This window comes from Cherax quadricarinatus, chromosome 72 (assembly GCF_038502225.1).
Source record: "Cherax quadricarinatus isolate ZL_2023a chromosome 72, ASM3850222v1, whole genome shotgun sequence".
Taxonomy (NCBI): domain Eukaryota; kingdom Metazoa; phylum Arthropoda; class Malacostraca; order Decapoda; family Parastacidae; genus Cherax; species Cherax quadricarinatus.
In genome coordinates, this window is record NC_091363.1 from 8,197,785 (window position 1) to 8,214,395 (window position 16,611).

The 16,611-nt window shown below is 38.3% G+C and overlaps 1 protein-coding gene and 1 non-coding gene across 2 annotated transcripts in view; one reads left to right on the top strand and one right to left on the bottom strand.

The window, feature by feature from the left end:
* LOC128701312 (protein O-mannosyl-transferase 2) overlaps positions 1 to 16,269 on the bottom strand; it is a 91,150-nt gene extending 74,881 nt beyond the window's left edge. The window contains exons 1-4 of the mRNA XM_053794969.2: positions 16,133 to 16,269; positions 11,953 to 12,060; positions 10,963 to 11,047; positions 1,311 to 1,415 (exon numbers count right to left, since the gene is read on the bottom strand). Of these exons, the coding sequence (XP_053650944.2) occupies positions 1,311 to 1,415; positions 10,963 to 11,047; positions 11,953 to 12,060; positions 16,133 to 16,218 (384 nt within the window). The 5' untranslated portion in view covers positions 16,219 to 16,269. The remainder of the gene's footprint in view (positions 1 to 1,310; positions 1,416 to 10,962; positions 11,048 to 11,952; positions 12,061 to 16,132) is intronic.
* On the top strand, positions 3,562 to 3,634 carry TRNAM-CAU (transfer RNA methionine (anticodon CAU)). Its single transcript has one exon. It is a non-coding gene; the product is annotated as a tRNA-Met (tRNA).
* Positions 16,270 to 16,611: the final 342 nt, after the last annotated feature.

Below are 16,611 nucleotides of genomic sequence, written 5' to 3' on the forward strand. Positions count from 1 at the left end.
CTCTCTACCCGCTCCATGAGCTTTATCAAACCTCGTCTTAAAACTATGTATGGTTCCTGCCTCCACTACATCACTTTCTAGGCTATTCCACTGCTTGACAACTCTATGACTGAAGAAATACTTCCTAATATCTCTCTGACTCATCTGTGTCTTCAACTTCCAATTGTGACCTCTTGTTTCAGTGTCCCCTCCCTGGAACATCCTGTCTTTGTCCACCTTGTCTATTCCGCGCAGTATTTTATATGTCGTTATCATGTCTCCCCTGACCCTCCTGTCCTCTAGTGTCGTCAGGCCGATTTCCCTTAACCTTTCTTCATAAGACATTCCCCTCAGCTCTGGAACTAACCTTGTCGCAAACCTTTGCACTTTCTCTAGTTTCTTGACGTGCTTTATCAAGTGCGAGTTTTAAATTTTAGCAATGTGTGTGTGTGTGTGTACTCACCTAGTTGAGGTTGCAGGGGTCAAGTCCTAGCTCCTGGCCCCGCCTCTTCACTGGTCGCCACAAGGTCACTCTCCCTGAACCGTGAGCTTTATCATACCTCTGCTTAAAGCTATGTATGGATCCTGCCTCCACTACATCGCTTCCCAAACTATTCCACTTCCTGACTACTCTGTGGCTGAAGAAATACTTCCTAACATCCCTGTGATTCATCTGCGTCTTCAACTTCCAACTGTGTCCCCTTGTGACTGTGTCCCATCCCTGGAACATCCTGTCTTTGTCCACCTTATCAATTCCTCTCAGTATTTTGTATGTCGTTATTGTGTCCCCCCTATCTCTCCTGTGCCCGAGTGTCGTCAGGTCGTGTGTGTGTGTGTGTGTGTGTGTGTGTGTGTGTGTGTGTGTGTGTGTGTGTGTGTGTGTGTGTGTGTGTGTGTGTGTGTGCGTGACCCAACAATTAATATTTGCACCAATAACTCATTACAATTGTTACCGGGTGTGGACGTGTGAATTGCTTATTACTTTATAGTTTGTTCATGACTGTAACCATGTATAAACGCAAGTAAGTAAATTTACTTACATGATTCATTACTTTTGTAACTTCTGACTTCATTACCTTTGTACCTTGTTCAGCTATCAAAACTTGGGGCCCAATCCTGGACCCATTATGTACCTCTGTAATCTGTAAATACCTTTGTAACTTGTCATGATTGTGACCAGATCCACCTGGAATTCATTACCTTTGTAACTTGCTCAGCTATAAAAACTTTGGAGTCCAGTCCCTGGACCCATTATGTACCTCTGTAATCTTTTGACCTCCGCCCACAGGATGGGTATGGGGTGTATAATAAAGATGTTAGACTAAACTCACCGAGCGCAGAGCAACATAGTTAAGATCACGGGTGTAGATGCTACTCCCCTGGAAGTCAAAGGTTCCATTGTAGCCAGCCAACCACGCCGCTCCGGCGATCACCATCTGTAAGTTTATATAGGTATAAATATACATGAGTACAATTACATAAGCACTGAGTGATTACAATTGTCTTACACAGTTACATGTGTATAAATTACCCAACAAGATAGCCCAAAAGTTCATACAAACTAACTTATTTCCGTTGTGGTCCTTGTAACATCTTATCAGCAGCCTAGCTATTAGATACAGTAAAAATCAGTCATAATTATTATAAAATTAAAGTAACTACACGAAATCAGTTTCAATAAAAAGAAGAACAATAGGAATAAAGTTAACGGAGTAGTACATATGAACATTAAATAGGGAAATGTAGTGTGGAAAATACTGTATATATTTTCCAGAAATTCAGTATTTATATGTAAATAGATGGCCATACTGTATTTAATATTTATGTCATAGAAAACGGAAAGCCTGCGTCTGCGCAGACGAGACTCGCCATCTTGGTTTTGAATTTTGTACAAACGTTGGTGTAATGGGAAGAATTTCTCGTGCTCTAGAGGTTAAAATTGTGTTGACACCTCTCAAATAGGAGGCGAAATTGTTGGACATGCATTCCTGCATAACTTGAGATATCAGACGACTGGACAAGACAGCTCCAGGAACCTCAGATAAGCTCTCTAGATTTGTGTGTAATTCTGGCCAGCATTATTTTCATAGATTTAGTTAGAGTGAGGTTTTCTGAGTATGATATACATTAATCTCCAGTCAAATTGGTGAGTGATATTAAGATATATTTTCCTTCTGTTATGTAATTGTGTATATATATAACCATTTTGTTATCATTTACTGTTATGTACATAATTAGTTACATTCAGATAAATGCAGTTTTCCACATGTAGCGTAATAAAATAGGTTCACTATACAAGTAATCACTTTTCTCCCATTCTGTAGGTACTCTGCAAATACCTTTGTAATTTGTTATGATTGTGATCACATCTACCTGGCGTTCATTACCTTTGTAACTTGCTCAGCTATCAAAACTTTGAGGCCCAGTCCCTAGACCCATTATGTACCTCTGTAATCTTTTGACTACCGCCCACAGGATGGGTATGGGGTGCATAATAAACATATTAAACTAACTAACTGTAGGTTCATTCATTAGGGACCTCATAGTTCTCTTCCTGAACTGGTTTAAGCTAAGACGGGCCTTGACATGTTCAGTTATTTATTCCACTCATTCGCTCTTCTATAACAAAAGTTGTTTGAGGCCTGGCCACCTACTGTAGGTAGTATAAAATTGTGTTCGGCTCTTGATTCAGGCAAACAGAGCTACCCATCACTTCCCTGAATCAAACCAGGAGTATAACCCTTACAAGTTTAGTGTTTTTCCGTGATTAAAATTATACTAACCTAGTAGCATCTACAGCTAAGATTCTTAACCTATTTTGGACCATGGACCTCATTCAAAAATCTGATGAACGCTCTTGATAAGCACTCACATACACACAAAATAATGCCCTCAGACTATTCTATTTTTCCACTTTCTTTCAAGGAAAAAAAAAAAGCAAGTATATTAAATAAACAGCTTTGAACTGTTTTCTTTCAGCAGTTTTATGCTTTTGAAACAAACGATCTAACAGCCGGATACCCATATCTTTAATTTTTTTTTATCATAAGAAAATAAAGGGAAGGAATTGAATTTAATAACTTGAATAATAAATCAGAAACATATCTACGACTATCACTGTAAATAGTTTTTAGTTTTTGCTATATACCCACCTTACCAGTGTCATTGGTAACTGGGGGTCAAATAATTATGGTAATTATTATTACAGTTCATTGCACTATAAAATACTTTCCTAACATCGAGCATCCAGTACTATTAAACAGTATTATAATAGTTATGCTGGAAGTAAAATATTACAACAAATACTTGAAATAAATTTCAGCAATTAGTTGAGCCGCCTGAGAGGCTAATTTATTGTGCATCCACAACTTATCTTCAGAGAGCTAGCACAAAAAGAGGATTACAGAGGTCACAAACCCCGCTACCCATAGTTACATTTCGAAAAATATTAGTCATTTCACATACTGCAATTTTACCTTAAAATTCCCAGCAACCCAATGTGAACAAAGAAAGATTTTTTATTGATGGATGCCGTTTCTCTATTTCCTTTCAATAAGAAATTACCCAAAATTGTACATCGCGGCCTCGATGGCGCAGTAGGCAGCGCGTGAGTCTCATAATCTCAAGGTCGTGAGTTCGATCCTCACTCGAGGCAAGTATTTTCTGATTAAACACAGTACTAAATAGCAATAAGCCTTGTTTCCAACTAAAAGATGGTATACCTATACACTCACTGTGTTATAGGATCCTATGGCAGCCATACCTGAGGTTACTGGAAGCTTGGTATGGGACTGGACCGCAGGGGCTTTAACCCCTGAAAACATCATCACTTTTAGGCATGACAGTTATACGTTACCTCACTATACACTTGCTTGTAATGGAACAATACCTTTGTAACAGAATTTGACATAGATAATTCCTTTACAAAGATAAATTTCAAAGGAACTGGGGAAAAATAAACAGATGGTTTGCCCCTGGTTCACTGACCCACTGACTGCCTTTGGGTTCCCTGGACCACTGGTTCAGAACCCGTAATCTATAGCCAGTAATCATACAAAGTGAATGTCTTCATGGTAGTTGTGGAAAATTGCATTTATCTGAATGTAACTAATTATGTACATAACAGTAAATGATAACAAAGATAATTATTATTTATCAATGTTACATAGACAAGTAGGAATTTGGGACACCTAGGACGCAAAAAATGTCCCCCTTCGATACCTACCACTGTCATAACCACAAGTTGCTCTGGACCTATTAATTAAATGAAATATACATACACCAGGAATACTGGTAAATATATAAATTTGTGGACTGTATATTAAAAATAATAAATGGTTATATTTATATACACAATTACATAACAGAAGGAAAATATATCTTAATATCACTCACCAATTTGACTGGAGATTAATGTGTATCATACTCAGAAAACCTCACTCTAACTAAATCTATGAAAATAATGCTGGCCAGAATTACACACAAATCTAGAGAGCTTATCTGAGGTTCCTGGAGCTGTCTTGTCCAGTCGTCTGATATCACAAGTTATGCAGTAATGCACATCCACCAATTTTGCCTCCTATTTGAGAGGTGTCAACACAGTTTTAACCTCTAGAGCACGAAAAAATTTTCCCATTACACCAACGTTTGCACAAAATTCAAAACCAAGATGGCGAGTCTCGTCTGTGCAGACGCAGGCTTTCCGTTTTCTATGACAAATATTATTAAATACAGTATGGCCATCTATTTAAATATAAATACTGAATTTCTGGAAAATATATACAGTATTTTCCACACTGCGGCTGGCCGGAGTTCGTTGCTAAACGACTCAAATTGCTCATTTGACAATGGTGGAGGACCTGGGTACATATAGGATCTGGCATCCACACGGCGACATATTACACAAGATTTAATCACCCTTTTTACACTTTGCCGTCCTTGTGGAATCCAGAAAGTTTCCCTAATACAATTTAAGGTATCTTGTACCCCACCATGCATTACATTTTTATGGGCATTTAGAACAATCAAATTTGTTAGATGATGAGTTTTGGGCAGTAAGATAGGGTGTTTAGCATAATCACCCAATTCAGCATTTTGTAACCTACCTCTGCACCTAATTACACTGTTCTCTAAATACAGCCCCAATTTCTCTATTATGGAACCTTTCACAATTTTTCTTTCCATCATCAATTTAATCTCATTTCCATAGATTTCCTCCTGTACCCTCTTTATCCAAAATTCAAGAGGATGCAAAAACTTATATGAAATATTCATCTTGTTTAGAAATTTAAACACCAACTTAGTTACATTGATTAGTTTGGGTAAAGAAGAATACCTATTTATACCAATGGCTAAGGAAGGACAAACTATTGGAGCGGTGGTCACAGTAATTTCAACAGGAGCAATATACGCCTTTTGTACAGGCCAATTAGCTTTATTTACCAACCAGCTCGGTCCTTTAAACCATGATACAGCATTTACAAATTTAGCACAAGATAAACCTTGAGACACGAAATCAGCTGGATTCTCCTCACCAGGTATATGATTAAATGTTAACACATGCTGACCCAAACTATTATACTTCTCTTGCATCTTATTAATTTCAGCGACTCTGTTTTGTACGTACACAATTTTACTGTTTCCATTACGAATCCATTGTAAGGATAAGATAAGATAAGATTTCGTTCGGATTTTTAACCCCGGAGGATTAGCCACCCAGGATAACCCAAGAAAGTCAGTGCGTCATCGAGGACTGTCTAACTTATTTCCATTGGGGTCCTTAATCTTGTCCCCCAGGATGTGACCCACACCAGTCGACTAACACCCAGGTACCTATTTGCTGCTAGGTGAACAGGACAACAGGTGTAAGGAAACGTGTCGAAATGTTTCCACCCGCCGGGAATCGAACCCGGGCCCTCCGTGTGTGAAGCGGAAGCTTTAGCCACCAGGCCACCAGGCTACCTCATTATCAGACCAAATTACAGTGTCGCTAATATTTATCTCCTGCAACATATTTCTTATATAATTAGCTAATTTGACACTTACATAAATGGCTGTTAATTTCAACTGAGGCAAGGTACGTGATTTAATTGGAGACACTTTAGCCTTAGACATAACAAGAGAAATAACACTATTACATTGAAGGTAAGCAACTGCTCCATATGCCAATTTTGAAGCATCACAAAAAATGTGGAGTACATTTTTCCCATTTGGATTGGCCACCTGGCGTGGGAACTCCAACATTGGAATTTTCTCATAATCACCAATTAATTCATCCCACCTGTTAATGAATTCCTCAGGTAGAATTTCATCTCAAGCACATTTAAGTTTCCATGCTTCCTGTATTAATAATTTCCCTCTTATAGTAAGGGGTGACACTAAACCTAGTGGATCAAAACATTTGGAAACTTCAGCAAGCAAAACTCTCTTAGTTAATTTATTGGGCATAATGTAATTATTAGGTTTTAACATTAACAAATCTCTCTCAGTATCGCAAGTTAATCCCAATACATTACTACATTTTGGTACTTCATCTCCAGGGTAATCTTTACTTATTTTGTCCTTTAATTTGGACGAATTACTATTCCATTCCCTCAGAGGCATATTTGCACTTTGCATTATTTTATTAGCCTCTCCATAAGTCATTAACAGTTCCTCTTCAGTTGACGTCACACCCAGGAAATTGTCCACATAAAATTGTTTGCTCATTACTTTACTCAATGGACTTTCCATATGTTTAAGGTGTGCATTTATCATCCCCTGAAGGAATGGACTGGATGTAGCACCAAATAATACGCTCCTAAAACGAAAGGTTTTCAGAGGGCTAAGTGGGTCACTAGGATTCTCAGGCCATAAGAAGCGGGTACAATCCCGGTCAGCCTCTTGTAAACCCACTCTTAGGAAAGCTTTACTTATGTCAGCCATAAAGGCATAATTTTTCATCCTGAAATTTAATAAGATATCTCCTAATTTTTCCGTCAACGAAGGACCAGTCATCAAACAGTCATTTAAACTATGTACATTTTTGTTACTCCTGGCACTACAATTAAACACAATTCTCAGAGAAGTGGTCTTAGGATCCTTCTTCACTCCGTGATGTGCCAAATAGTGACCATAAATTTTGGCTTGCTCAGGAGGTACCTCTTCTATAAATTTATTAATTAACTGCTCAGCAATTATGTCATTATAGGCAGTTAACAATTCTGGTGTCTTACTCAGTTCGCGGAGCTGAGCCTTTAATTGTCCATATGCCATTCTGTAATTAGTGGGCAATTCTGGATGGTTCAATCTCCACGGAAGTCTTACCCAGTGTTGTCCAGATTCAAATTTTACATTCTCAGGTATTGCTCCTGAGTAAAAGAATCGTCTGGACTTTCTTCATTTACATTTATTCCAATGCTGTCTAATTCCCACAATTTATGCACTGGCTCAACACCAACCTCTATGGAAGAATTATACTGGGGTACGATTTCATGAGTAAGACACACAGTTATGGTATTTGTAGTTTCCTCTAGTCATGAATTATTATTACGAGGAATCCTACCATACATTACATGGCCTCCAGCAGTCTTCAAAAGGGTGACATCACATTTCTTTACCATACCCTTTACAAAGGAGGCATAATAGTCACTACCTATCAAAATATTTATTGGGCCTACAGAATCATCACTTCCGCCAGAAGGTGCTAAATTTACATTATGTGAAAGTCTTTCTGTAGCTTTACTAAGCCCTACTGTAGATATTTTCTCTGGAAGTCTATCTACAATTACTGCATTAACACGTTTTTTCTCATTGCCCAACCTGACAGTTACATAAACAGTGTCATACAATTGAGCTCTTTTATCCGAGAGAAAACCAGATAATTTTAAAGTTGTGCGATCTCCCATCTGTACTTTCATACCATCAAGACATTTACGTTTTATAAAGGTACGCTGGGATCCCTGGTCCAATAATGCATTTACACTTTTAGATTTATGCCTTTTATCATCAATTTTTACCTGTAACACAGGTAAGGCTACTTCAGCAAAACCATCATTATTAACATTAGCAGCAATTTTTACATTAGCCACTGTTGTGTCAGGATTGTCAACATTATCATTATTATCAACATTATCATATAGACCTTTACACATGACTATATGGTGTCTTCCTTTGTGACATTGATAACAGAAGTTTAATTTGGCATAACAATCCTTTACATTGTGATTACCCAAACATCTGATACATCTATCAAGTTCCTCCAGTCTTTCAACTTTATCATTCCATGAATTGTATGCATTGCAATTCTTAGAAAAATGAGTACCCTTAGAGAGGAGACAATCTCTCCTTTCTTTGACTGGTTTCTTATTAACTGGGCTACTCTTAGGAGGGTACTTATTCTTCTTACCTTGTGGAGAATCATTATTTCTGATTCCTGCTCCTTGATATGCACCTATGTAACTCCTTTTAGGAAATGAATTTTGATTATTAACATTAGAATAATTTTTCTTTGTGAAACTTGGCAGATACCTCAGAGTTATCATGTGTTGCATCTTTAAAATGAGTTAGTTGGCTGGTCTGCAACTGCACAATCAATTCTTGTAGACCTAGTCTTATTTCCTCCAGACCAAAATAACCCTTGTGATATTTGTTTGAGAGTCATTCAAGTGTTTTATAGTTTAATTTATTCTGTACCATGGCACTCAATAACCAGTCTGAATCCTTCAGATTATATTTATTACTTAAAGTTTTGAGTGCTCTCCAGTTTAACTCTAAACTTCTGTAAACCTTTGTAAGTGTGATCTGGGGATTTTAAATTAACAATGATATTCACTAGATCCAACCTACTTTGTTCTATATTACCATAAGTGACCTTCAACAAGTCAACTGCTTCCTTGTAAGAGTCATTTACATTGGGAAAGGCTTGTATGAGTATGTGAGCATCTCCTCTTACCTGTCCTTTGAGGTAAAATAATTTAGTTACACAGGCTAGGTCACTCCTGTCATGCACAGCTGCCTTAAAAATTTACCAAAATTCCTCCCAATTTTCACCAGGATTAAATACAGGTAAACATCGTTCTGGGAGTTTTGGCAGACATATTATTTGTTGAAGCAGACTGATTAACTGCCTGGTTTACACATTTTAATTTATTCAAGGCCTGACTTTTACAAGAAAGAATCTTTTCCTCTAATTCATAATACTGATTAATTATGAGATCTACTTCAGTCTCATCTACACAATTTACTAATAAATCTCCTTCATATTTGTTGTAATATAATTTGCATGAATATTACCTAAAGCATCTAAATACAATTTTAAATCATCAGTATTCACAGTTTCTTGATTCATTAATTCCAAACATTTATTGTATGCTTTTGTTACATGACCCTTTCTAGCTTGCAGAGATGCTTTCTTTGCTCTATATTCCATATGTTTGTCTTCTACATTAATTTCCTCATTTTCAGCCATGATGCAATGTATTAAATTCAACTTAATAACACTGATTATGTACTAAATTATGCACTTTATAAAGGTAAATAGTACAACTTACCTTTAAATAAATCCTAGCTACTTGAGTTTAGCAATTACATGTATAATATAAATTTTAAATGTACATTAATACAAACTTGGCTCATCAAAATTAATATTATACAAATTAATAAATCCTTGCCAGAATTTGGCATAGCAAAATTAATATACACATTAATAATTAGCTACACATGGCTTATCAATTACACATACACTGATATAAATCTTGGCCAAAATTGGCTTATCAAATTAATATTATATAAATATAAATCCTTGCCAGAATTTGGCATAGCAAAATTAATATTATACACAATATAATCTATATCCACACTTGTCTTATCAATTACACATACAATGATATAAATCTTGGCCAGAATTGTCTTATCAAATTAGTATTATACAAATTAATATAAACTTAGCCAGACTTGAGCTTAGCTTATCAAAATTAATATTGTAATTATTATAATCCACTACACATTAAGTAAATTTGTGAACTTAACATCCACCTCCTTCTGTCATTTCACATATAATTATTAAGTAATTAACTAATTAATGACTTCACTAATTACCTCCGGTTCAAGAAGGACCAACGGGCAATTTAAATGTGGAAAATTGCATTTATCTGAATGTAACTAATTATGTACATAACAGTAAATGATAACAAAGATAATTATTATTTATCAATGTTACATAGACAAGTAGGAATTTGGGACACCTAGGTCGCAAAAATGTCCCCCTTCGATACCTACCACTGTCATAACCACAAGTTGCTCTGGACCTATTAATTAAATGAAATATACATACACCAGGAATACTGGTAAATATATAAATTTGTGGACTGTATATTAAAAATAATAAATGGTTATATATATACACAATTACATAACAGAAGGAAAATATATCTTAATATCACTCACCAATTTGACTGGAGATTAATGTGTATCATACTCAGAAAACCTCACTCTAAATCTATGAAAATAATGCTGGCCAGAATTACACACAAATCTAGAGAGCTTATCTGAGGTTCCTGGAGCTGTCTTGTCCAGTCGTCTGATATCTCAAGGTATGCAGGAATGCATGTCCAACAATTTCGCCTCCTATTTGAGAGGTGTCAACACAATTTTAACCTCTAGAGCACGAAAAATTCTTCCCATTACACCAACGTTTGTACAAAATTCAAAACCAAGATGGCGAGTCTCGTCTGCGCAGACGCAGGCTTTCCGTTTTCTATGACAAATATTATTAAATACAGTATGGCCATCTATTTACATATAAATACTGAATTTCTGGAAAATATATAAAGTATTTTCCACAGTAGTGAACGGCTCCTGATTCTAGGAACCAGAGCTATTCCTCTTCCTCAAATGAAACCTGGTACTGCATGACCCTACGAGTTTAACGCTTCCCCGTAAACATCACTAATAATAATAATGTGAGGTGGTGAGGGAGGTGTTACTGTGTGAGGAAGGACTCACCTTGCCCAGGGGAGGGTGAACATCGTGGTAGAAGTTGCGGTTGATGTAATGGTTAGCGAAGGTACCGAAGTGCACCTCGTCCCACCTGTACCATGTACAGGAAGTGGTCACGTCCCCATGTACACGCGGTGTGACGCAACAATCACGAAGATATAGGAAATAAACTTCAGTGAACAATACAAAGATAATGTTTGCTACGTAATAGCAACCAGGTATAAACAAATACAATCTAATTTATTCAAAATACAGTCTGAATTTTTTTTTTAAATACAGTCTGAGCATTTTTTTCAAAATACAGCCTGATTTTTTTCAAAATATTCTAAATAATGTATTCAAAATGGCTGCAATTTTGACATTGTTTAGCTAACGTTTATTTTTTTTCACTGCGGGGCTGAAACAATCACTGTCTCCATATATGAAGTGCGGGTTGTGTAAGTGGGTACATGGCGTGGGGGTCTGTATGCCATATAAAGGATGTGGGATGTGTACGGGTAGGCTACATACACGGTGTAGGGAAGGGCTAGCTAGGATACGTACATGATGTGGAGAAGGACAAGGTAGGATACTTACATAGTGGGAAGGACTGGGTAAGATGTGTGTGTACTTGGTGTGGGAAGGGCAGGACGGGATACAAACAGGGTGTGAGGAATAATACTGGGCAGGATAGTTATTTGTACAGGTGTGTGAAGGCAGGGCTTGACACGACATATACACAGCGTGCCTGGAGGCTGCCCGAACTGCCTAGGCATGCTAGTGGCTTTCTTTGTAATTAATATTTTATAATATGTAAACCACACATTGTAAGCTTTGCAAGGAAATAAACATTTTCATTTTCATTAGCTTAGGGAGGCCTGGAGGGTGATGGTTGCTATGGTAGGTCAGGTACACGGTATGAATGTGTGTATAGTAGGGCAAGTACACGGTGTATGGTAGGGTAGGCACATGGCAAGGAAGTGGCTAGGTACGTGGATTGTGTGGTATGATACCTACAGCGTGCCTGGAGGCTCGTCTAGTGAGGTCTGGCGGGTGATGGCTGCGAGCACTGTCAGTGTAACCAAGCTCACCCACCACTGCTCCTCACTCCTCAACGACAACCATCTGAAATAGTGTGGGCATGTATGTATGTATGTACATATATGTATATATATATATATATATATATATATATATATATATATATATATATATATATATATATATATATATATTTATTTATTTATTTATTTATTTATTTATCCTTTAGTACTTAAAATACAAATATTTTTACAATGGTTTTGACAACACACAGATGTTATGAGCACCTAAGTACATTATGTAGATTTAACTTAGAATAGCCAAATGAAATCACTGTGACTTATTTCTACTGGGGTCCCCGCCAGTCTTCACTTCCACTTGTCTAACTAGTCTTGAAGGTTGTCTAAATCCATTGTAGCCTTTCCCCTATCTTCATCTACTTCTATTCTCATTAGTTTTACATTGTCGGCCAACAGGATGGATAATGAGAACCTTCAAAACTAGGGAGGCCAAGCCCATGATGACACTCTTCAGGTCACTTGTTCTATCTAGGCTGGAATATTGCTGCACACTAACAGCACCTTTCAAGGCAGGTGAAATTGCCGACCTAGAAAATGTACAGAGAACATTCACGGCGCGCATAACGGAGATAAAACACCTCAATTATTGGGAGCGCTTGAGGTTCCTAAACCTGTATTCCCTGGAACGCAGGAGGGAGAGATACATGATTATATACACCTGGAAAATCCTAGAGGGACTAGTACCGAACTTGCACACGAAAATCACTCACTACGAAAGCAAAAGACTTGGCAGACGATGCACCATCCCCCCAATGAAAAGCAGGGGTGTCACTAGCACGTTAAGAGACCATACAATAAGTGTCAGGGGCCCGAGACTGTTCAACTGCCTCCCAGCACACATAAGGGGGATTACCAACAGACCCCTGGCAGTCTTCAAGCTGGCACTGGACAAGCACCTAAAGTCGGTTCCTGACCAGCCGGGCTGTGGCTCGTACGTTGGTTTGCGTGCAGCCAGCAGCAACAGCCTGGTTGATCAGGCTCTGATCCACCAGGAGGCCTGGTCACAGACCGGGCCGCTGGGGCGTTGACCCCCAGAACTCTCTCCAGGTAAACAGGGATACATCTGTCTCAGTACCATCTAGTATATCATTCACATAAACCAGAAACAATACTGATCCTGATACCAATCCTTAATTCTCTTGTGGGATATGAAGTAAAGAATGTCTTTTTTGCAATCTACGAAAATACAGCCCCTCAAGGAAGGTTCCTTGATGTTGGTGAGGGGCTCTTGATTTAGGGTATTGGATCTGTGCTCCAGTTCCCCGAATTAAGCCTGAATGCCTTCCACATCCCCCCCAGGCGCTGTATAATCCTCCGGGTTTAGCGCTTCCCCCTTGATTATAATAATAATACGAAAATACAATTCGCCTATGATTCTCACTCCCGTCTCATTTCCATTACTTAGTCAGAATTCCAATAGATTGAAAGTTATTTGCCATCTCTGAACCCTTGCTGGTTATTGTTTATGAAACTACTTCTCTCCAGGTTCTCTACCACTTTTAATTACCTTGCAAGGTATACATGTCAGTTAAACTGGTGTGCAGCTCAAGCTTCCTACGTGGCTCCTTACTTCAGTGTAGGGACTTCATGCACTGTCTTCCAAATCTCCTACATAAACTGATTTGTAGATCACAGCTAATTTATTATTATAATCAAAACTAAGCGCTAAACCCACAAGGGCAATACAGCACTGCGATCATAGCGAAAGGTTCTTCCCCCCCCCTCGCAAAATCCATGGGACACCTTATCAAGTCCAATTGCCTTTGATGAATTCATCTCCATCAAGAGTGTTTTTACCTCTTCTCCTGTTGTGTGTATGGTGTTGACAGCATCTGCCATTGTACTCTTATTCCACAGGTTTCTGGCACTGCCCGCTTCCAGTGAGAAGACCTATTCAGATCGTTTGTTCAACACTTCACAAATTTTCTTGTCTTTTTGTGAGCCCTCTTCTTACCTTATTCAAGTGAGTTACCTGATCTTTGACTGCCACCCTTCTTCTGATGTGGCTGTGAAGTTTTGATTCAGATTTGGCCTTTGTCGCTATGCCATTCCCTAATTGTCGCTCGGCCTCTCTCCTCACTCTTTCATATTCATTTCGGGCTAATCTGCTCGCTTGTCTTCTTGTCTCTCCTTCTTTGTCTATACTGTTTCTACGCTCTTATGCTTATTTTTTCCCTCTCCATTTCTGGTTGAAAAAAGAGCTCTCTTTGTTTTTACTATTTTCCCTTCTGGGTATGAAGTTCTATATTTTCTGGCATTTTCCAGTTAGGTATTTTATCCTCTCTTCCACTGACTTTCCTTCCGGTTCCCTTTCCCACTGCATTGAATTCAAGAATTCCCTCATTCCTTCAGTTTCTTTTTCTAGTCAGCCTTCTTATGCCTTCCAGTTGCCATTCTTCCTGTACGTTCAGTTCTACAAGCACTGTATGGTTGCTAGCGTCCAGGGAGTTCTCATATTCTGTTGTACCAATGTCAGGCATACGTTTACCTAATACTAGGTCCAGTTATGTTGGCTCATCTCCTCTTCTCTCTCTTCTTGTTTTCTTAATTTGGTTACACATAGTTTTTCCGAACCACCTCCATCAACTTTGCCCTCCACATTTCTGGTCCCCTTTTTTGAGTCCCAGTTTTAATAATCCATTTTTTTGTGGTTGAAATCCCCCATAAGTAGCTTCGCTTTAGCTCTATGCACACACTAATTGTTTCTGTGATGTCAACCATTGCTTTGTTGTCTTCATATTCCTAATTCAGTCTCCTAGTGTTGGTGGGTTGTACATCGCTGCAATCACTGCTTAGGGTCCCCCAGTCTTAATGATTCCACTATGTAGTCGCTTACCTCATGTCTGTCCCATCCATCTCTTCAAACTCAATGCTTTCTGAGCAGTAATGATACTCCATCCCTCTTTCCTACCTTATCACTTGATATCCTGCTGGGAATATGGCACTTAAAATATCATGTCGGTTAGTTTTGTCTCTGTAATAGCTACAGTGTTTGGGGTTACCTATGCTATTCATTCTTTCAGTTCATCAATCTTGTTTGATATTCATTCCGAATTTGTGTATCATACTCGAAGCTTTCTTTCCTTCACCATACACTGATTTATCTTATTCCAGTCTGTTAATGGTCCAAGTTGGACCGAAACGTCGTCATAAGTTTGTAAGTGCGGGTTATTGTGTATTGTTCCATTCACGGTAGTGTGCCTTTTTATTCTATTTGTCTTATTCATGATACAGAGGGAAATTTCTGTATATAAATAGGTGTGTATCTCTGTGTATATAGACCGAAATTTCTTAGAGATAACTGTATATACATTATTCAACTGCCTCCCAGTATACACAAGGGGGTTACCAAGAGACCCCTGGCTGTCTTCAAGAAGGCTTTCGACAGGCACCTAAAGTCAGTACCTGACCAGCCGGGCTGTGGTTCGTACGTTGGTTTACGTGTGGCCAACAGTAACAGCCTGGTTGATCAGGCCCTGATCCACCGTGAGGCCTGATCACAGTCCGGGTTCCGAGGGAGTTGACCCCGAAAACCTCTCCAGATATTGACTGTGGTGTAGTCTATATTGGTTGGTTTGTTAGGTTTAAAGTGTATATACTAGACGATGGCCATTAAATCTACTGTCACTTGTATCCCGCCAGTCAAGTATACTTTAAAATAGGCATTACTCTCAGCATCTATATATTGATATACATACCTCACGGTGTATATACCTTCCTAGTAGAGTTGATAGGCCTTAAACCCACCTTAGAATAATCTAATGGTTATAATCATAACCATATTTGTTAATGGGATGGACCAGTAAGCCAGTGGAAGGCCTCTGTCAGATGACCAAAAGCTCCAGCTGCGGGTTATCTTATGACTAAGGTTTGTCAGGAAACACTTGTCCTGTTCCCCCCCCTCACGGGAGGTTCATTGACGCTGGTGAAGGGCTCTTGATCTAGGGAACAGGATGTGCTCCAGTTCCCTGATTGCCTTCCATACCTCCCACAGGCGCTGTATAATCCCTACGGGTTTAGTGATCTCCATGACAATCATCTCGTGTCCTGACAAGCCTAAGCCCACCGATTCTTACCTTTTCTTATGTATCTTGTACTTGGTAGCAGTCCCCTTGCCACTCGTCTTATCTTCTGGGTTATTTATTTCTTCATTACAAGTCATGTTATTACTAATAAGAGAGGAGGAGCGAGCACCTCCCCCCACAGCGTCCACCTTCTCACTGTCAACGTTGTCAACACCACAGGCAAATTTCCCGCCGGGAAAATTATCTTTATTGAAACCTCTAATACTTTTTTTTTCTTAATTATATTTTCCTTAAATACCGAAAAATCAGATATTATTTTCTCTATTTCTTAAGAAATAGTCGCGTTAATTTTGTTAGTTATGGATTATTTGGGCTCGATAAACTTACAGGAAACAAATTAAAAAAATAATTGATTAATAAATGTATTTGACTAATGGTGATATATACATTTATATAAATATTTAAAATAATAATATGAAATCTACACAAAGTAGAGGTAAATTATATTAAATATGACAATCATATATTTA